The sequence below is a fragment of the Condylura cristata genome, unplaced genomic scaffold (genome assembly GCF_000260355.1).
Source record: "Condylura cristata isolate star-nosed mole 26May11 unplaced genomic scaffold, ConCri1.0 scaffold00011, whole genome shotgun sequence".
NCBI classification, from domain to species: Eukaryota; Metazoa; Chordata; class Mammalia; order Eulipotyphla; family Talpidae; genus Condylura; species Condylura cristata.
Genome location: NW_004567112.1, coordinates 5,783,363 through 5,803,326, shown reverse-complemented (window position 1 = coordinate 5,803,326; position 19,964 = coordinate 5,783,363). Strand labels below are relative to the sequence as shown.

At 60.5% G+C, this 19,964-nt stretch overlaps 1 protein-coding gene across 2 annotated transcripts in view; it reads left to right on the top strand.

The window, feature by feature from the left end:
- GRK5 (G protein-coupled receptor kinase 5) overlaps window positions 1–19,964 on the top strand; it is a 90,144-nt gene that overhangs the window by 49,421 nt on the left and 20,759 nt on the right. For both annotated transcript variants that reach the window (XM_012723797.1, XM_004680396.2), the window contains one exon: window positions 799–876. In XM_012723797.1, coding sequence (XP_012579251.1) covers window positions 853–876 — 24 coding nt within the window. In that variant the 5' untranslated portion in view covers window positions 799–852. The remainder of the gene's footprint in view (window positions 1–798; window positions 877–19,964) is intronic.

Here is a 19,964-nt window from a genome sequence, read left to right as displayed (position 1 = left end):
GAGAGGTGGGCTCCAGGCCGCCCCCTCTGCTTGGGAGCCACCTGGCTGCTCCGTGGGCCGCTTCCCCTCCGGCCCAGCAGTGCAGCTTCTGGGCGCACAGGGCAGAAAATGGGACCTTGACCCTGGGCCGGGAGGCGCCTTCAGCCAGGTGAGGAGGGCCGGGGCGGCCATCTGCACACGTCATTTCCTCTGCCTCTTTTGAAAGAGCCGTAGCTCTGGCAGGCCCTTGGGGGTGGATTTTGAAATGGCTATAAAAGATTTAGTTCCCTTGTCTGCGGGAGAGGGGCAAGCTCCCCCAGGCTTCTGGGGCGCCCAGGCCTTTCGTCCGCTTGGCGAGAGTGCCAGGTGGGAGCGAGGAGCCCCCGGGCCTGCCTGTTGGGGCCACTTCTTTAGGGCACTGGTCTTCCTGCCTCGGCCGTCCAGCTGGCGTCGCTGAGAAAGAGCTTCAGGCCTGGAAGCTCGATCCCCGGTCCTGCCGCCTGTCGCCGGTGCCCCTGGGCCAGTGGCTGGCCTCTGCTGGACCTCCTGCTCGTCATCTGGGGTCGCTCCCCCAACTGTCAGCACGGCTGGCGAGGGGAGCTCCGTTTGCGTAAGCACAGGTCCGTGGGGGGGACCAAGTAGGCCAGTCTGGACATCCGGGCTCCTTGGCCAGGCCTTCGTCTTTCTCTGGACCTCCGTTTCCTGCCCCCAGAGGCAGGGATTGGTCAGCTGACACCCACGTGTCTCCTGCAGGGCCTCCGAGGTTGTGTGGCTGTAAGAAGCTTATGAGTAAATTATTGTTCTTTTCTTCTACTTCAGGCAGAATATGAAGTTACTCCAGATGAAAAGCTGGGAGAGAAAGGGAAGGAGATTATGACCAAGTACCTCACCCCGAAGGTAAGAGGCTCCCAAATCCCCCAGCAGGCGAACGGGAGGGCAGATTCAGGGACGGAGCCCCAGATCGGTGCCGGGCCATGAGGGGAGCTTCGGGCGTGGCTGGTGGCTGCCCTGGGCCGGACCTTCAGAGTTCCCTCCCGCAGACAGCACCCATGCCTGGAGGGGCCCAGGCCCGTGGTCCCAGGGGGGAGGAGGGAGGCCCATCTTGGGGCCCCGCCTCTCCGGGGCCTCACGCTGCCACTGCCGGCACCCAGGTGTTGGAGTGCGACAGGCGGAATCCGGCCAAGGCGGGACAGTGCTGCCCGCAGGGAAGGGCGTGGGGTTTGGGGTGCCCAGGAGGGAAGGGGTGGCTGAAGCCAGCAGAGGCAGTGACATGTAACAATGTGGGTGTTTGGGGTGCGCTGTGGGAGCGCAGGTGGGCCCCCGACCCGCCTGAGAGCCCGGGGTGGGGCCACCCCGGGTCCTGGCAGCTGTGTCCCCGGAGCCTGTTCCTTCTTCCCTCCCACTCGACAGAAGAACGAGCTCTCCGTCCTGCTCAGAGCCCAGTCCCAGCTGCTCGACCCACACGGTCGAGTTCCCTTACTGGGCCTCGGTTTCCTTTTCTTTTTCTAAAAAATTAAATATTTACTTAATTTATCATGCATGTAAGAGCTGGGGTGTGGCCAGAGGTGGGGGGGAATGAGGATTCACCAGAGACAGAACAGGCAGACCAACTGAAACCCACTGCTGAGGGGAGCAGCGGGGGGGCAGGAGGGGTCTGTCGCGCCCTGGGGGCCACTCCCCGGCCGGGGATCGAACTCGTGCTACAGCGGCTGCAGACAGCTTCACAGTGCTGGGACTTACTCCTGCGCCACCAGGGAGGACACACCAGTGTCCTTTTCTTAATGGCTCTCCCAGCTACCTCCCAGAGGCCTGGAGTGCCTGAGGTGAGAGTGTGGGGCACCCACGCTCATGCCCCCCCAGGACCTGGGTGCTGGGTGGCAGTCCAGGGGGGCAGCTCCCCGTACCCCTGTGGGGAGGGTCCTGCTGTCAGTCCAGCTGCACATGCCGCCTCCACCTTACCTGCAACTTGGGTCGCCCTCTCTGGGGCCTGCAGGCTTTTTGCTATAAACTGGGTGAAGCTGACAGGCCACTGCAGAGGGTCTCTGCAAGCTGGACCTTGCAGACTGTCCCCACTGAGCCTGCCCCGGGGGGTACAAGTGATTCTCACAATAGGAGCATCGCAGGTCACGAAGTTGGGAGGTGCTTGGTTGAGGGGAGGGTTGCCAGTGAGAGGTGAGACACAGCCCAGACCCGCTTCCTTCATTCTGGAAGGCCCAGGGCTGTCGTGTCAGGGCGCTGCCCCCCCCCAGCCCCCAGCTCGTGTCCCTTCGTGGCTGTTCTGCAGTGAAGTGAATTCAGCGTGGTCTCGGGAGGCAGAGTAGGGTCAGGACCAGGCGCGGACAGCCCCTCCAGCCCTGGGCGCTGCTGGCAGCCCGAGCCCCTTGTGACGGGTCCAGGTGACGGGTCCAGATGGCCCCAGCAGCGCCATCTGAGTTTAAAACTGTCCCCAGCAGTGGCCGTATGCTTTCTGTAAGTTTTATTTACGTGAAGTCATCAAGCTCACCTGGATGTTTCTCTCCACAAGGGCCCAGAGAGTTGACAGTGCTGGTCCCCCCAATACCCTTGTTGCCCCCCAGATATTGTGGAGGCCTCTCCCATGCCAGGGGGCTCTTGGACCACACCGAGGCCAGCAGGCATGTTTGTGTCCAGTGTGGCTGCCTCCACGCGTCTCTGTGCCACGCCTGGCTGCTGGTGGCCACTGGCCCAGGCGTCCTCGCGACGTGTCTCTGCTCCTGCTCCCCATCATCATCTTCCCCTGCTCTTCCTAGAAGGCCAACAGGGTTGATGCCTTCACGCAGTTCAGAGATCAGGGCGGGGATGTCCACGACACATCTCTGGGCCTGCATGGGCCAGCTCGGCAGCTGGGCGGGCGTGACCGCCATCTGCAGCAGGCGGGTGACCGCACGGCCCTGCCTGGCCCTGCCCCTCAGCCGGGCCCTTGGGCAGCAGCGCAGGTTCTCAGGCCGAAAGCCGCCAGTGGGAAGGTGTCTAAGCAGGGTGTCCGGCGGCTGACCTCGGGCAGGCTGGGACAGCTGGCCACCGCTTAAAACCTTGGGAAACCCTGGCACACAGACACCGCCCTCCCCCCGCCGAGGGGTACCCAGCTCTGGCCGAGTGTCTGCAGTGTCCCGGACACCTCCTTGGCCTCCGAGCCCCATGGCCGTAGAAAGCCCTGCAGAGGGGGTGCCGGGGTGCAGGGGCCATGAGCCGCTGTACCCAGCAGGCGCATAGCATCCGCCACCCTGGTGCAGCCTCAGTGTCCCCCAGGCGGCTCTCCATCCTCACCCGCTAGGGGGCTGCCCGCCCAGTGCGCTCTCGCTGAGAAACGGCAGCTAAGGTGTGTTGAGGACCCCTGTGTGTGTGCACCCGATTCCTTCTGGTCCTTCGGTCTGTGTGATGGGACCCTGTTGGCTCCTCCTTGCAGATAAGGACAAGGAGGCCTCTCACTGCTCCAGGTCAGGGCGACCCAGGTCAGGGTGACCCCAGGCTCCTTGGCCCTCCCCGGGGTGCACTCCTTCCCACCCCACCCCACCGTCTCTGCCTCTCTGCCAGCCTGGCTGTGGTTAGTCTGCAGCTCTCGGCCTTTCCAAGGGCTTCAGGGCTGCTCCCCTCGCCGCTGCCTGGCCCACCTCACCCAGAAGCCTCTGCTACCAGGCCCCCACCTGGCCCTCCAGCTCTCCCTGCCCTGCTCAGGGCTGTCCCACCTCCTGGAGGGAGGCGACCGGACGCCTGGCTGGCTCAGACGGGTTTACAAGTGCCTCAGAGCCTGCCAACATTTTTCTCTTAAGTGCTCCTCAATTTTTAAACCACACCATCTGTTACGGCCCCAGGGCCTGGGGGAGGTGGTCAAAGCCTCGGTCAGTCTCACGCTGCCCTCCCAGCCCTTCCCACCGCCCCTCTCTCAGGAGCCTGGCTGCCTTCCAGGCTGCAGTAGCCCTGGGCCCCGGGACTGGATCGGGGCTCAACCAGGGACTCAAGCCTTCCAAAGCCCCCAGAGCCATTGTCCCCAAACCCGGACTCCTGGCCTGGCGTCCCCGCCCCAAGAAGCAGCCCGTGTGTCTTAGCTCCCAGCAGCCTTGTCCGAGGAGAGGCCGTGGGACCCAAGCCACGCGAGCCCCTCTGAGAATCGCCTCTGGGTGGGTTCAGTTGGGCCCCTGTGGGCTGTCCGTCCCCTTGCAAAGGTTCGCCAGCTCGGAGCGTCCCCAAGGCCCTGAGAAGGCCTGCAACAGGACCCAGCCCGATGGCTAACAGAGCAGCTCCCAAGCTTACTGGACCACCAAGTTCTCATCCTGCTGAGCAGCCCTTGGGCTGCAGAACACATCCGGGGCCTCCGTGACCCGGCCTCCTCCTGCCCCCCACCCCCGCTGCCCCCGACAGCGCCCACACCAGCTCCTACGCTGTCCGGCCCCAGACACCTTGCTGGCCACACCTCTCGCTCCCTTGGGTTCCTCCTGCCAGGCTCCCTCCGCTCCTCCCTCCCTCCCATGCCCTGCACAGCCCCAGCGCCCTCCACCAGCCTCGCTGGGCTCCTGCACAAGGCCTGCTCCTGCTGGGAGGTCTCGGGGGTGCTCCTCCATCCTTGTGCACCCTCAGGGCCATGCCTGGGTCCTGGGGACCCCGCCTCACCGAGGGGCCCCTGCAGGGGCTGCCAAGCCTCGGCGGATGGGTCGATTTCGGCTGAGGAGCCCAGCACAGGGAGCCGCGGTGCGGGGGGTCCCTCCGGTGCGTGGGGTGGCTCCGGGGAGGCTGGAGCTGCAGAGTCCAGGCGTAGCGGGAGGAGGAGGAGCCGGATACAGGAGACCGGCCCGGCGGGCGAGGGCAGAGCGGCGGCCTTTGCCAGTGGTGGGAGCTGTGTGGTTGATGCGCGGGGAGGATGCGTTAGTGGCACCTGCCGAGCAGTGGGGCGGGGGGGGCTGCTGATAATCCTGCAGTGCACGGGGCGGCCCCCGGTGAGGAGTGACCTGGCCCCATGTGTCCATGGTGAGAACCTTGGTGTCGGGGGAGGAGGCGGGTGTGGGGCTGCAAACAACACTGGGGAGCTCGATACAGGACCCCCCGGGCTGTGATGCCGTCAGCAGTTTAGGACGACTCTGACCACAGCCCCCACCCCAACCCCGGAGCTGCCGCAGGAGCCTTGGGTGACAGTGGCCCCAGCTGAGACAGCGCCGTGCGGGGTGTGGGGGTCAGGGCCCCGAGAAGCACCAACAGGGAGATGCTCTGGGCGCCGGCCAGGCCTGGCGTGGAGGCGCGTGGGCAGGAGGTGTCCCCTGCGTGTCCCCTTGAGTTGCTAGAACACCAAGGCAGGAGGTGGGAGCCGGCTGCGGACACCACAAGGTGCGCGGCTCGCCGGGCAGAGGGGCGTGTCTGCCCCCCGCGGCCGGCCCTGGCGCACACCCACACCCACGTGCTGGGCTGAACGAGGCGGCGAGGGGGCCCCCGGGAGCTTCCCTCCCACACCAGTCCAGCTCGTGTCTGCTGGTGCCCCCGGGGCCTGCTGGGGTCCGGCTGGCAGGTGCCTGCCAGGTCCTTGCTCCCCAGGGCATGCTCGTGACCCAGAGGTGCCAGTGCAAGAGGCGCCCCCTCCGCCCCGAACCCTGCTGCAATGGCCCATTCACAGCTGCTTCTAGGTGCCCAGGACAGGGCGCCAGGCCGGGGACGTGGGCTGGCAGTGCCGCCGGCGGCCTAACGCAAGGAGCCAGGGGACTCTGGTCAAAGCCAGGCGTGGCCTCGTCCGGCCGTGTGCTTTCAGGACAGCGCCTTGACCTCTTGGAGCCTCCGCTCGCTCAGCTGGGGCGGGGGGCGTGAGGGTCAGAAACACTTGCAGGCCCAGAGCCCAGGACAGAGCTGGGGCGGAGGAGACAGTCGCAGTGACTGTGTCTGCTCTTGCCCCGAGTGCTTTCAGCGTCAGGGTGGCAAGTGGGGAAACCGCCCAGACAACACCAGACATGGGGGGCCTGAGAGGGCCGCTGGCCAGCCTCAGCAGGCCCTCTGGAGGAGCTGCACGCATTGAAAGGCCATCATTAGTCGGGGACTCATGCCACAACAGACGGACCCCAAACCTCAGGCCTTCACACCACCGGTCTCTTCTTTCTCCTGCACAAGCTTGTGGGGTTTCCAGCTCTCAGGGGTGAAGACCAGGGGTCCCGGCTGCTTTTGTGGCTCCACCAGCTGCAAAAGGTCATCTGTGGTCACGGCCAAAGGGGAAGAGAGACGTGTGGGGGGCAGCGAGCTTTAATGATCGGGTTCAGCTCCCCTGGCCAGCAAGAACGTGTGTGGAGTATCGCTTCCTCCCTGTGTTCCCACCCAGCCCCCAGGCTAAAGACGTGTCTGTGTCACAGACTTGTCCCCAGTAAGACAGCCGTGAGCATGTGTGGCAGCTCCTCTGAGCTGCCCAGGCCCCAGGCTCTGGAGGGATGCGGGCTGCTTGCCTTCCAGATACCTGCAGACCGGAGACACGTGTTCAGAGGGGCTGGGATGGTCTGAGCTGAGGTAGACCAGCACAGACTTAAGTACAGCGGTCAGCAAGAAGAGGGGATCATGAAAACCGTGTTATATATTATCCAGGTGCACAGTGCAGAAGATTTCAAAATATTCACAGAGCTGTGCAACCGACACCACTCTGATTGAGACATTTTATCTCCACAGCGGAAACAAATTCCAGCCCCATCAGCCCTTGCTCCCTCTACCGCCAAAGGCCTCAGCCACTAATCTATTTTCTGCCTCTGTGGACTTGCCAGTTTGTTCCTTTTTATATAAATAGAATCATATAATAACATAGACTTGACTTCTTTCACTTAGCCTGGTTTCAAGGTTCATCTGTGTTGTAGCGTGTGCCGGTACTTCATCCTTTTTCATGATTGAGTAGTATTCCACAGTGTGGGGAACCCCCGTTTTATTTTCTCAGTCATTACTGGACCTTTCGGTTTCTCCCTTGGGGCGATTATGAATACCGCTGCTGTGAACATGTGTGTGCTCGCTCCTTCTCAGCATGTACTTGGGGTGCAGTCGTGGGTCCTCTGGTTCCTCACTGCTTGACCTTCTGAGGAGCTGCCAGATTGTTTGCAAAGTGGCTGCACCACTTTCCATTCCCACCAGCAGTGTAGGAGGGTTCTGATTCTTTACAGCATCACCAGCACTTGGCATTTTCTGTCTTTTGTATTTTACTCATTCTGGTGGGTGTGAAGTGGGATCTCATTGTGGTTGTGATTTGCATTTCCCTAATGACTAATGGTGTTGAACATCTTTTCATGTGCTTATTGGCCATTTGTGTATCTTTTGAGGGAGAAATGTCTATTCAAATCCTTTGTCCATTTTTAAAATGAGTTGTTTATCTTCTTCAGGCTGGACCCTATGGTGCTTTGTGTGTTCTGCATACAAGTCTTATCGGTTCCATGATGTGCAAATGCTTTCCCCTGTTCTGTGGGCTGTCTTTCATGTTCTTGATGGTGCCCTTTAAAGCACAAAGGTTTTCAGTTTTGATGAAATTCAGATTCATTTTTGTGGCTTGTTTTAGAAAGACTTGTTTTCATTTTGTCACATCTGTCCTTGCAAGAAGGCCTGGTTTGGGGGAGGGAACAGGGTGCGTCTGGAGACCCAACCAGCAGGTCACAGCGTGCATTAGGGCACGAGTGTCCCTTCCTCCCCTGGGCCCAGGCTTGTCCTCAGTGACTGCCTGCCATTTTCCTGGGCCACGTGAGCACAGTCTCTGGCGCTGCAGCAGCACCTTGAAGATCTGCTCTTGGCGCTTCCAGACCTCTCCCCAAGATGGGTGTTCATGTACCCATTTTACAGATTGGGTGGTTTGGGAAGCAAAGAGGCCGGTTTAGGAGAGTGGGGGTAGGGCTTACAGGGCACCCCCCCCCCCGTATTCTGTTTGGGCAGTGTGGCCGGTCGAACGTTGCATTGTGGTTCATTTTTGGTGGGCCCCATCAGCAGCTATACCAGGCCTCCGTCTTTGCGCTGCCCCCCAGTCCCTCAAGCGGGCAGGGGGCACCCAGCATCATTGCAGCTGTGCCGGAGTATCCGTGGGTTCCAGGGAAAGCTCGAGCCTGGGGGTCCTGCTGAAAGCACCTTTGCAGACTCTGTCTTTGGCCATCACGCAGATAGTGGGGCACACTTTGGACAGGAACCGGCAAGGTGTGCCTGCCAGGCCCGCCAGGGCGGGGGCTGCAAGGCTGTGGAATCAGGGGTATGACCTGGGGCCAGCAGCTCCTGGAGGCCCTTCTTGCTGGAAGTCCACTGGCAGGATATTGTTCTCTGGGCCCCGCCACAGACTCACTGGCCTCTTTGTTTCTGTAAACAATGATAGGGTAAGGCAGGGAAGTTTGTTCTTGTTAAGGGGGAAATTGCCCATCAGCCCAAGTTTCTGCACAAAAGAAAATCTATTCCTAGTGCTTGTTTGGCTCTCCGGAAAACAGCCACCTTTTAAAAAGTAGAGAGCTTGAATGAAAGGAAATAATAATGATTCCAAGTTCTTCTTTCTCTGGCTCACGTGGGCCTTCCCTCGCCAGGCAGCCTCCACAGCCTGAGCCCAGCTAGCCCGCTTCTCAGCAGAGACAGCCCTTTGGCCTCGGGGCCGTCAGCGGACTCAGCCCTTGTCCTCAGGAGCACGTGGATGGTCACTGTCCACTTGCACATGGACCCAAGCCTGTCACTGTCCACTTGCACATGGGCCCAGGCCTGTCATCAGGAGCACATGGACCAGGCCTGTCACTGTCCACTTGTACCCCCCTGGGCCTCAGTTTCCCCAAGCATCCGTCTCCTAAAAATGACTTATGTAGCTCAGAGCCGTCAGTTGCTCCCAACACACCTGCCCAGTGTTTTCTGTGTCATCTCTTGAGGTAACTTATGTCGTGTATTTCTTGTTATCAACTCATCTTTCCACTGCAATGAGCTTTGAGAGGAACTTTGCATCAGGAACAGGCCTGGGAAACCAGCATGGCTTTGTCGCAGCGAAGAGAACTGAGAAAACAGACCTGGCTCCGAGTGGCTCTCTGTGCTCGCCCCGGCTCTCAGATGACGCTGCTTCTCTTTGTTTTGAAGGGAGATTAGCGAGAACTCGGCCAGCCAGCGAGAGGGAGCACTGGGACTTCCTCTTGGCTGTGGGAAGCTGGAGGGAGAGCTGAAAAGGGACTGACGTTTTCACAGAACGATCCCTCTCACTCATCTGTGTCCTCTACCCCAGAAGTCCACCGAGTCATCTTTGACACATGCTGGCTTAGACCGTTTCGAAACACTGGTGTCTTACAGGAAGGACACAGTGGTCGAGAGCAGAGACCCGGGCTTGGGGCGGGCTCCTTCGGCCCTGTGGCGGTTTGGCCCCCACTGTCTGTCCCATCTGACGTTGATGTCTGCTAAGGCCTTCCCGTAAGGGCCTGGGACAGCAGGCTCTTTGCTAGAACCTGTGAGCTCAGAGGCTGCTCACTTCCCCCGGCCCCCTCCAGAGTGAGGTCCGGCTGGGTGGCTGGCTGCTGGCTGGAGCGCCAGCTGGGCCGGGCACCCTTCTGTCCCAGCACTGCAAAAAAAAAAAAAAAAGAAACAAAACAAACTGGAGGGTGGAAGAGGATGGAAAAGAAAATTTGAGAAAGGAACCTTAGGGGTTTTCTCAAGCAACCGGGGGTAAGGAGAGGGAGCTATGCTTTGGGGAGCAGCAGAGGAGGATTCAAACAAGCAGGTACATTTGTGCTCACCGGCTGTCCCAGGCGAAGGCAGACGGGAGCAGCTTTAACGGAGCAGCTACTGCACTCCCGGAACGTCGCGTTCCCCGTTCCGCTCTGCCTTCGTGACAGCTCTCTGCAAGGAGAGGGAGGCTGAAGAAGCCAGGGCTGCCCGGGATCACTGAGCTGGGGCCAGAGGGGGTCACCGAGCCCTGAAGCCGGCTCTGCCTGGCCTCCCAGGCAGACGCCTCCGCTCCCTGGACCTCCGCCTCGCTGCCCGGTCACCTGGAATAATGGTGACGCCCACAGACCCAGAAATGGTGCGCACTGTGTGCCGAGCTCTGTTCTGAGGGCTTTACGTGACCCCACATCTGCCCTCTGGGTTATGAGGTCAGGACACAGCGCGCTAAGTAACTTGCTCGCGGTCACGCAGCTGGGGGAGGAAAGCGGAGCCCCGGAGTCTGCCGCTGCAGCCCTGCTCTCTGCGCCCCGAAGCTGCCTCCCTGTCCCTTCTCAGCAGAGGGGTTCTGATGAGGGCCCGGGGTGCTGATGGAAGACGAGGCCTCCGAGGGCTCCCCGACTAGCTCCCAGCGGCTGCATCGCACCCACAGGCCCTGCCGCTCACCTTTGAACTGGGCCCAGAAGCCCTGTGAGTTTGCTGAGGACCCAGAACCCGTGCTCAGAGACCATCCCGCTCGCCCCCTAAGCAGAAAGAGGACACAGCCAGGTGACCAGGAGGCTCTAGGGGCCAGCCAGCCCCTTGCAAACAGCTGCAGACTTGCGGAGGTAGAGATACAGGGTCTCTGAGGCTGGCCCAACCCCACTAGGTTCCCCGGAACCCAGTTTTGAAGCCACAGAGCAAAGCCAAATTCCTCATGTCCAGGATGGGAAACTGAGGCCCAGAGAGGGGCTGGGCCTGCAGGGTCACGCAGCCTGGAAGAGGAGGCTGCCCGTTCCTCCGTGTGCCCGCAGCCCTGGGCTAGCAGAGGAGGAAGGCCCCTGGCAGGCACGTTGCTTGCCTTGTTCTCCTCTCCCGCCGCGGTGACCTGCAGCTGGGCCTGAATTCCTCCGAGGCCCTCATTCTGGGGGCCCGTACGGTCTAAATGCTGGGCCGGAGCAAAGCGGAGAGACCGCCGGCCCCTCCACGAAGCATCCCCGCTCGCTGAAGAGACGCCCCGAAGGGCCAGTGCTTGTCTTTCACCCTCGCGCCTGTGCTGGGGGGCTGTTAGTGGGGCGGCCGGAGAAGCCAGAGCGCGAGCAGCACCTGCCGTCAAGGTGCGTGCTTTGTGGCCTGTCCCTGCCAGTCTGAAGGTGGCCGCAGGTGGCTCCTCTTGACCTGGCCCCTGGACCTGCCTCTTTACTGTCGAGTGAAAACTGGGAGAGCTGAAAATAGGGAGCCCGGCAGACACTCGCCTGCACGGTGGCCACCAGGTGACCCCAGCGGACGAGGGTAAAGGAGACGTGTCTGTCTACCCAAAGGGGCGTCGTTCGGCCGTGAAGAGGGATGTGTTTTCACACCCACGGTGGTGTGGGCAGACCCTACAGTCAAAGAAGCCAGACACGAAGGGCCATGAGTTGTCTGATTCCCTATAAAGGAATTGTCCAGAAGAGGTGAATCACAGACAGGATGTAGACCAGCGCTTACCGGGGTTTTGTGGGAGGGGGGCAGGGGGAGTTGGCTCAGGGGGTTCGGAGTTTCTGGTTGTGGTGATGGAAAGTGTGAGGGACCCATGGTGGTGATAGTGGATGTTATAGGTGTAACGAATGCCAGTGAATTTTTTTTTATTAATATAATACTTTATTTGTACATCATTTTGTACATTTTTTTTTCATCTCATTTGCAATCCCCGCGGGTTTCCCATCACCAAGTCACCCGTGTGCCATCATCACAGCCCCGTGCATTTCCCTCCCACTGTTTTTGATCCCATTCCCCACTCCACCCCCACAAAATGTCTCTGGTATATGGCTGTTCATTATTTTTATTATTTTCTCGCCTGGTCCATTATACTCCTGCTATGGGTGAAACCATCCAGCATTTTTCTTTTTCTTTCTGGAATGCCAGTGAATTTTACACTTAAAATGGTAGTTTTGGGGGCCCTCCCTGGTGGCGCAACGGGGCAGCACTGCAAGCTCCCCGCAGCCACTTGAGTGTGAGTTCGATCCCTGGCTAGGGAGGGGATCCATATGACACAGCAGACCTCTCATGTCTTACCCACTGCTCCCCTCAGCAGTGTATTTCAGTCACTCTGCCTGTTCTGCTCCCCACTCTCTGGTGAGTCCTCTCACTGCCCCTGCACCTCTGGTCTATACCCCAGTTCTGTATGCATAAATAAATCTTTAAAAAATTTTCTTAAAAAAAACAAGAGATTTTAGGCCATAATAAAAGAAAAAGAACGACAAGCTCCAGTAATGAGACTAGCCAGTCTGATGCTGGAACCTGTATTCTGTCTCCTCTGTGTTGTCTTCCTGAAAGTCAACCAAGATGAAATCCCCCCATTCATATTCTCTAGGGCTTCCCAGTGACAGCCTGGACAGGAGGAGGCTGACCGCTGCAGTGTGCACAGGCAGGCTGGTCCCTCCTGGCCCCTGGACCTGCATGGCGACTTCCACTGAACACTTTCCTGTCAAAGTCTCCCTGTGCCGGCTTTTTCATGGCTATATAATTGTCCTTAGACTAGACCCTTGTGTTTTTTGTTTTAAAGATTTATTTATTTGTGCATACAGAACTGGGGTACAGGCCAGAGGCTCAGGGGCGGTGAGAGGCTTCACCAGAGACAGAGTGGGGAGCAGAACAGGCAGATCGACGAAGTCCACTGCTGAGGGGAGCAGCGGGCGGGTCAGGAGAGGTCTGCCGTGCCATGTGGTCACCTCTGGGGCAGGCGGGAATCGAACTCATGCTGAAGCAGCTTTAGCTTCTCAGTGCTGTGCTTTAACCCGCTGCGCCACCAGGGAGGGCCCGACAAATTCTCTTTGACTGCACCCTGATTTCTTTTCGGCTCCACCTGGTGCTCTTGAGGCTGATGTCCAGCTCGGGCTCCTTACAACAGGCCCAAGCACACTGGTCCACATGCCTCTTCCTTTCTTGTGACCTTCTAGGTCAGAACACTAGATGTTCCTTAGATGCTGGGGAGCTGGGTCTGCTCTGACCCCATGTTTGTGCACCATTCCCTGCCCAGAACGTCTCTTTCTAGAGTGACTGGAGGCAGAGACATCAGCCACAGCTTACTGAGCACGGCACCTACACCCCAAGCCCCAGCTGAGCCCTGGTGGCTCCCTGGGGTGCCTGTGCTTGTCCAGTCACCATGTGGCTTGATGGGCGCCTCCCACCCCCAGGCCTGAGACAGAGACATGCCTTCTCGGTGGAGAGAGAGGACTGTTTCCGTTGATTCCCCTGGACCTTAGGAGATCTCTGCCCTCCTTCACACCCTGGCCCCATGGATGAAATCTTCACTGGAGAAAAGTCTTCCAACTCTCTCCAGCCTGTTCTCCAGTGGACGCCATGGCGGGGGTGGGGCGGGGGGTGTCTGCACGATGGGGTGTTGGCTGTGGTGTCACAGCCTTTGTGCCCTCCTGCCCCAGCCCCTTGGGGCCAGGCGCCACTTCAAGTGGCCATGCTGACCCAGAGCCAGTGGGCTGGACCCAAACCCTGCCCCAGGAGCCAGCTTGCAGCTGGGTCACCTCCTTCACACACGCAAGGCCACAGCACTGACCCCGTTATCAAATGGATGGAGCCCTGCCGACAACCTCACTCCACGTCCAGGCGCTTTTTGTTCTGTTAATTACTCGTTTATGCTTTTGACGTAAAGCGTCAAGGTCTAGGTCAAAGTCACTTGTGTATTTTCCTTTCCTTCTCATTAAAGCCGTCCAGCTCCCGATCCCATGGCTAAATTCTGCCAGTGTTTAAAAATGTCCTCTCTTGCTTCCTGACCCCCGCCCCCAGCCCTTCTTCCTCATTTCTGCAGAGCCGCTTGGAGAGCAAAGAAGTGTGGGTCAAGACGCGCTCAGCCCCAGTGTGCTTTTCCCTCTCGGGGAGGCTTGGGGCTCTTTCTCCTCTGTGCTCACCCTGGGAGCGTGACACCCTGGGGCTGAGAATGGCCAAGCCAGCGGGTCACCGGCAGAAAGGCTGAGACCCCTCCCCAGGCGGGGTGTGCTCGGAGCACATCCTGACCTCCGTGGCCCCTCGTTCGGCTGCTGACCTCTGTGCCTGCTGTCTGCGTGGGGCCCGCCAAGGTCCTCCTGCCACCTTCAACATGTCCAGGAAGGTGTCGATTTAGCCACAGGGAAAAAATGGGCCTTTCTGGGCCCCCAGGTCTCAGGAGGCTTCCCAATGTGCAAACTCCAGGAGTCCGAGGAAGGCAGGTCCTCCTGGCCTCTCGCAAGCCCCTCTGGGGGCCTGGCCGGGGCTCACGGCCGCCTTTGACTATGGTTGGGCCATGACCGTCCCTGCCTGGCTGTGGACGGAAGGGACATGCCGCAGACGGGCTGGGTGCAGGCACTACGCAGGCCACATGGGTTGAAGGTTTTGATTAGCAAGGTAGAAGAACGGCGCTTTTTCTTCCTATCGGCCAGACTGCGTCCCACCCTCCCATGAGGAAAACAGACCAAGGTGTGACTCCAAGCTCCCTCCTTTGTCTTCCGGTCACGAGCGGCTTCGCTGTGGGCTGGGCTTTGGGTGCCAGCAAGCCCCCCGTCCGCCTGCCTCCCGCCATTCCTGCTTCCCTAGTTACCTCCCTTGGCCCCTTGGCGTCTGCAAGCCAGGCGGAGTTTTCCTGGAACTTGGAAGCTGCCAACTTGGAGGGGAGAGAAGAGGGAGAAGAGACCAAGTCCCTGGTGACTCGAGCAGTGTCTGACAGGCCCCTGGTCACCTGGCCTCTGTCCTAAGTTTGCAGATGGAGACATCGTCTCGATTCTTGGCAACACACCGCTGACACTTGGCTTCCAGTGTTCACACAAAGGGGCAAGTGAAACTGAGAGAGGCCTGATGCCCCGGACCAAGGAACCCCTGGCACCTGGATGCTTCTGGGCACCTCCCCTGGCCAGCCACCCCCCAGTATCTGTCCCAGTCTCTGTCTGCACCGACCAACCCAACTGAGAAATCCCAGAGCCTCTGGCCCAGATGCCAGCAAGGTAGACCAGATGACCCAGAGGTGCTTTTGCTGCACCCATCTCCCCTCCTCCCCACCCCCACCCCCAGGGATGCACATTTGCACACATGCATTGATTCAGCACCTGCTTGGTACTAGGGACATCATCAGTCCATCTCTCTAAGTGGAGTACAGAGGTGACAGGTTTTTGAGCCAGGATTTGAACCGGAGAGCCACCATTTATTAGCTCTGCTGTCTGCCAGCCTTGCAGAGAGTGCCACACTCTACCCTGATGATGAGACAGGGCCAGCATCCTTGCCCTTCAGAGTTCTGGCTCTGTTTCCACACCTAGGACCTCAAAACAACAGACCCCACCCAATGGCACTGTGTGGGGGCACAACAGTAGACTTCGTGGGAAAACTCGCATCGAGGAGTCCCGTTTCCACCGCCGCCTCTGGCCCTGGCTCCTGCAGGAGCCTGCTTCCACCCGGCCCAGCCCCCAGCCAGCCAGGCCCAGCGGCTGTGTCCAGGGCTTCCCGCAGCTGACGCAGATCCCGCGTGAAGGGTCACGGGGCAGCCAGAGTGTGGCTGGGGGAGTGCCCCTCCCCTGTTCCTGTCCTACAGGAGAACTGGGGGTGGCGCCTCCCAGAAGCAGCTGCCTGCACCCGCTGTGGGCAGGAGAGCAGGCAGCCCTAGGCAGGCCACCCTGCAGAAGGAAGGAGACCCGGCAGCCCCTTCTTCCTGAACTCTTGCCTCTCTCCTGCTCCGCTTTTCCTGAAAGCCGAGTCTGTCTGCATTGGGCAATTGCAAATGGTTTACGTGGGGAATGTCAGCTGCCCACATAGGAAAATACACACATCATTAGGCCTAAGTGCTTGCGTCTGGAGATAGCGCGGACGGCCTCCCGGGCTGACCTTTTGTCCACTGACGGAGCCACTGCTAATGAGCACTGAGCTCCTCGTGGGATGTTTTCATATGTTGAAGCGAAGCATATGTTGGCCATTAGCCTCTGTGGGGTGGGGGTGGGGCATACGTGCCACAGTGCTGTTGCTACACGCAGCGCTTGCCCAGACACACAGCGGTCACTGCGACTCCCCATCAGCCCCGGGACCTCCCGGGGGGGCTTGCTCGGGCCACAGACACCCCCTCATGCTGCTGAGGACTGGCATCCTGGGAGTCACGGTGGTGCTCAGGGATAAGCTGACCAAGTTACCTGAGTTTGAACCCGGCTAGCTGTGTGGTCTTGGACAAGTGACACGACTTCTCTGAGCCTTTCCTCCGCCTGTAAGATGGAGGCAGGGACAAAATCTTTCCTGAGGGGGTTGGGTGAAGCCTGCCTGCTCTGGGACCATCTTGGATGAGGTTGTACTGGGAGTGGACTGCGACTCCCGGGTGGGGTTGGATGTGCCAGGCTGGGGCAGGAAGGGCTTCTTTCAGGACGTGAGCAGACGCCCAGAGGCTGGAACGTGGAGCTTGCCCAGGACGTGGTGGGTGTGGAGGCTGAGCTTGGGCAAGCAGCGGGCAGGAAGGGAGTCGGGTTAGGAAGGCAGCTGGGGGCAGGTCCAAGAAGGTCCTGGCCTTGGCCTTTTGTGGTGGGGATCCCTGCTGCCGCATGGGGGGTAAACGCCCGTGAGGGCCGCTGTGTCAAATGCAAGAGCCAGTGGCAGCATAGCGCTGACCGGCCCTGCCGCTGGTCAGGCCAGGGAGAAGGATCCTTGGAACCGGGCAGTGAGCGGGCTGGAGAGGAGGCCGAGGGTGTGGGGACATCAGGGCTGAGGGCGTGGGCACGCGCCTCCTGGACAGGGCACAGGCCAGCCCCAGCTAACATTATCTGGATGGCCTTGCCCTGCGGAGCGCCCCGCCCCCACTTCTGGCCTTGCATCTCTTTCACCTGTCCAGATCCCACCTACTCCTCAGGGCCCAGGGCACCTTCCCAGCTCATCTCTTATTCCTCCCCTGAATTGTTAGTGCAGAGGCCGCAAGCCTAGCCCCGAGATGCCTCACCCGGTGATTATTTCAGGAGCGCCATCTGACCTCCCTGCTCTTGGGAGCCCCAGGACTGGTCTACCTGTGGGGCCTCTGGGCCTCCATGCTTAGCACGGGCCTCGGTGGTGCCACCTTGTGGGCAGACTCTGGGCTGGGGGCAGCTGGATGGCAGAGCTAGGTGGGTCCTCTGTCTGCCTGCCAAGGTGGTGCTGGTATCCCAGGGAGGCTTCGGGGACCGAGCGCTAATTGGGGTACAGATAGTCCGGGTGGGGAAGCACAGGGGCCTCTTGTGAGGCTGCAGCTATGACCTGGGAGCGGGAAGCCCGGAGCAGCGGCAGACCCGAGGGGTGCTGGGCTGGGGCGGCTCCTGCCTTCCTGTGGGTCACCTCTGTGCTCGGGTCACCCCAGGTCTGGCATGGTGCAGGCCCAGTCTGCGCGCTCGTGCTCCAGGACAGGTCCTCAGTGCTGAGCCCCCCGGCGCTGCCTCCAGCACCTCCATGTGTCCACTCCTTCATGGTCATCACTGCCCTGGGACGGTGCTCGTGTTTGCAGAAGTTTCTGGGTTTTGGTTTTTTTTTTTTAAGATTTATTTATGAGTGCACACAGAGCTGGGGTACAGGCCAGAGGTGCAGGGGCGTGCGAGGATTCATGGAGACAGAATGGGGAGCAGAACAGGCAGATCGAGGAAGTACACTGCTGAGGGGAGCAGCGGGCGGGTCAGGAGAGGTCTGCCGCGGCATGTGGTCACCTCCGGGGCAGGCAGGGATCCAATTCATGCTAAAGTGGCTTTCGCTTCTTAGTGCTTTAGCCCACTGCGCCACCAGGGAAGGCCCGGTTTCTGTCTTGATGGAGCAGAGATGAGCGGCCTGGCCTGGGTCAGGATCAAGGGCGCTGAGACCGAGTGGGGGTGGGGTGGGGGGCAAAAGGGAGGACTGAAGGTTCACAGCCCACTTACTCCGGGTGCCCAGGAGACACCCCACGGGCCTCCATCTCTTGCTGCCTTAGAAGGCTCATTCTGGCAACAGACCAGGAGCCACAACCCAGAACATGTAGCAGAAGCTTCAGGAGCCTCCGAGGGAAGCAGATAGGAGGCAGGTGTGCAGCGAGCGGCTGCCGAGGCCACTGGTTCGCTGCCTGCTCTGGCCCCCGGCCCCTCCCAGTGCCGCCAGCTCCTCTGGCTCAGGAGACAGGTTCAAGGCCAATTTCTCATTTTACAGGTGGAGATGCAGCAGGCAAAGGAGGCTTTCCTCCAGAGGCCCAGCCTCGCGAGAGGCTGAGGCTTTAATGCCAGCGTCTGTCCCTCAGTCGGGGAGGAAGGGGGACGTTGGCCAAAGCCGGTTTCAGAAAGCCCACTTCATGCATCGCCTCACCAGGTCCAGGCAAGAGAGGAGCAGGGACTCTGGAGGTCACTTCCTTCTACCCTTTGTGTGACTGGAGGATGCTTTGAGGTCACAGACCGCACAGGCTTCTCCCTTTAGCGGTGCCCACTGCCCACGGGCCAAGGCAGGACCTGGGGGGGGAGGTGCTCCAGAGCATGCAGCAACTCAGTGCTGCTTCTGAGCTCCTGTTTCACCCCACCTTCCTCTTGGTCCTCTACTGGCCCCCCCCACTACCCCCCTCCCGGTCAAGGTCACTGGCAGACATCCAGTGAGCCCCATTCTGAGCTAGGTACGTGCCCTTCCGGCCAAGGCTGTCCAGGCGTCAGTCTTTTCCTGAAGAGTTGCTCCTGACCTTGGGCTTTGTCCCCAGATCTGGTTGTCCTGAAGGAGCCTGGGGTCACCGGTCTCCAAAAGCTCAGCGCTCAGAATTTCCGGAAAGGCCCCCAAGCCTTAGAAGCAAAAATACCCAACCATCAACTTCCCAAATCTGGGAGTGTCTGTAACCCTGGAGCAGCCTGCCAGTCTCTGGGCTGCGGAATCCCCAAGGTGCGAGGGCTCTGGCGCCCGCCCCTCCTGGCCCACGGCTCCTCCTGCCCCGCCAGCGGATTTTGTCTTTTCCCCAAAAGGAGCTTCTGTGCTCTGGAAGCCTGACGCTGCGGGTGGTCCCTCTGCCTCCTTCATCAGGTGTCTGCCTGGGACGGGAAGGTGGGACGGGCCGCCAGCACCCAGGACGATGGCGACCCCAGCGGGAGCAGTGCTGAGCCCGCTGCCGGGTGTACCTGGCTTTGCCCACACGTGGGTGTCAGAGAAGCTGTACCGTCAGCGGGGGCGTCCCAGGCCGGAGGCCTCTCCCACCCAGGAGGAGGCCCCACGCCTCGGGAGGTGACCTCGGGCATCAGGACAGTGGGCAGTCGAATGTGAGCCTCTGAGCTACGCAGCTGAGCCTCGCCAGGCCTGCTGGGCTCCCCGGCACCCCAGGAGCCAACCCCGGGCAGCGCCCAGTGGACTTGGGAGAGAGGCCAGCCCATAGTCATTTTCTGGTATCTGGGAAGAGAAAGAGAACCTTCCAGCTTCTCCAGTCCTTCCAGTCAGAGCTGAAGAACGGCGTCCATCTCTGGCGTCCGTCTCTAAGCTGCTGCCGGCAGTTTTCTCAAGTAGCCCTGTGATTTGTTCAAACCCCTCCTGGGCCAGCCTGGAAGTGAACAGCTGGCTGAGGGGTGGCTGGGCGGGCCTGCCTCCCCAGAGGTGGACACTCTGGAGTGGTCCAGACTGGAATGCTCCACTCAGCTTGGAGAGAGGACATGGTGCTCTCCACCGTGTGCACTTCCAGCTGCCTGCCGAACGCGGCCTCCGGGCCGTGCCAGTTTGTTCCTGGAGAAGCCGGTCCTGACCACAGGGAGGCCGAGGCCGAGGCCACGACCCTCGCGGCGGGCAGCTGTCCTGGGCCTGGAGCCTGGGTCTACCTGCGCTGAAGCCCACGCCAGTAGCCTGGCAGCCTTTGCTCACCCCTCTGCCCCTTCCACGCCTGTTGCCCATCACCTGGAGGCCGGGCAGCTGCTCACCTGCGTCCGCCCTCTGAGGGCCCGGCCCCGCGTGGCTGAGGCGTGTGGGCCAGCTGGGTAGGACTCCCCAGTGGGCTGAGATACCAGCTCCGCACACTCTGGGCGCTGGGTACCCCCTTCCCTCGTGACCACCTGCCCGCCTGGGGTGTGGGGACACCTGGAGACACCTTTGCAGATGAAGGCGTCGAGGCTCAGAGGAGCCAGGGGCCTGCCGGAGGCCATGAGACTCCTCTGTGTCAGGGCAACATGCTACCGGCCACTTGCCCATGCCCTGGACAGGTGGGCGTGGCAGAGCAGACGTGCCTGCCCCCCTTGACA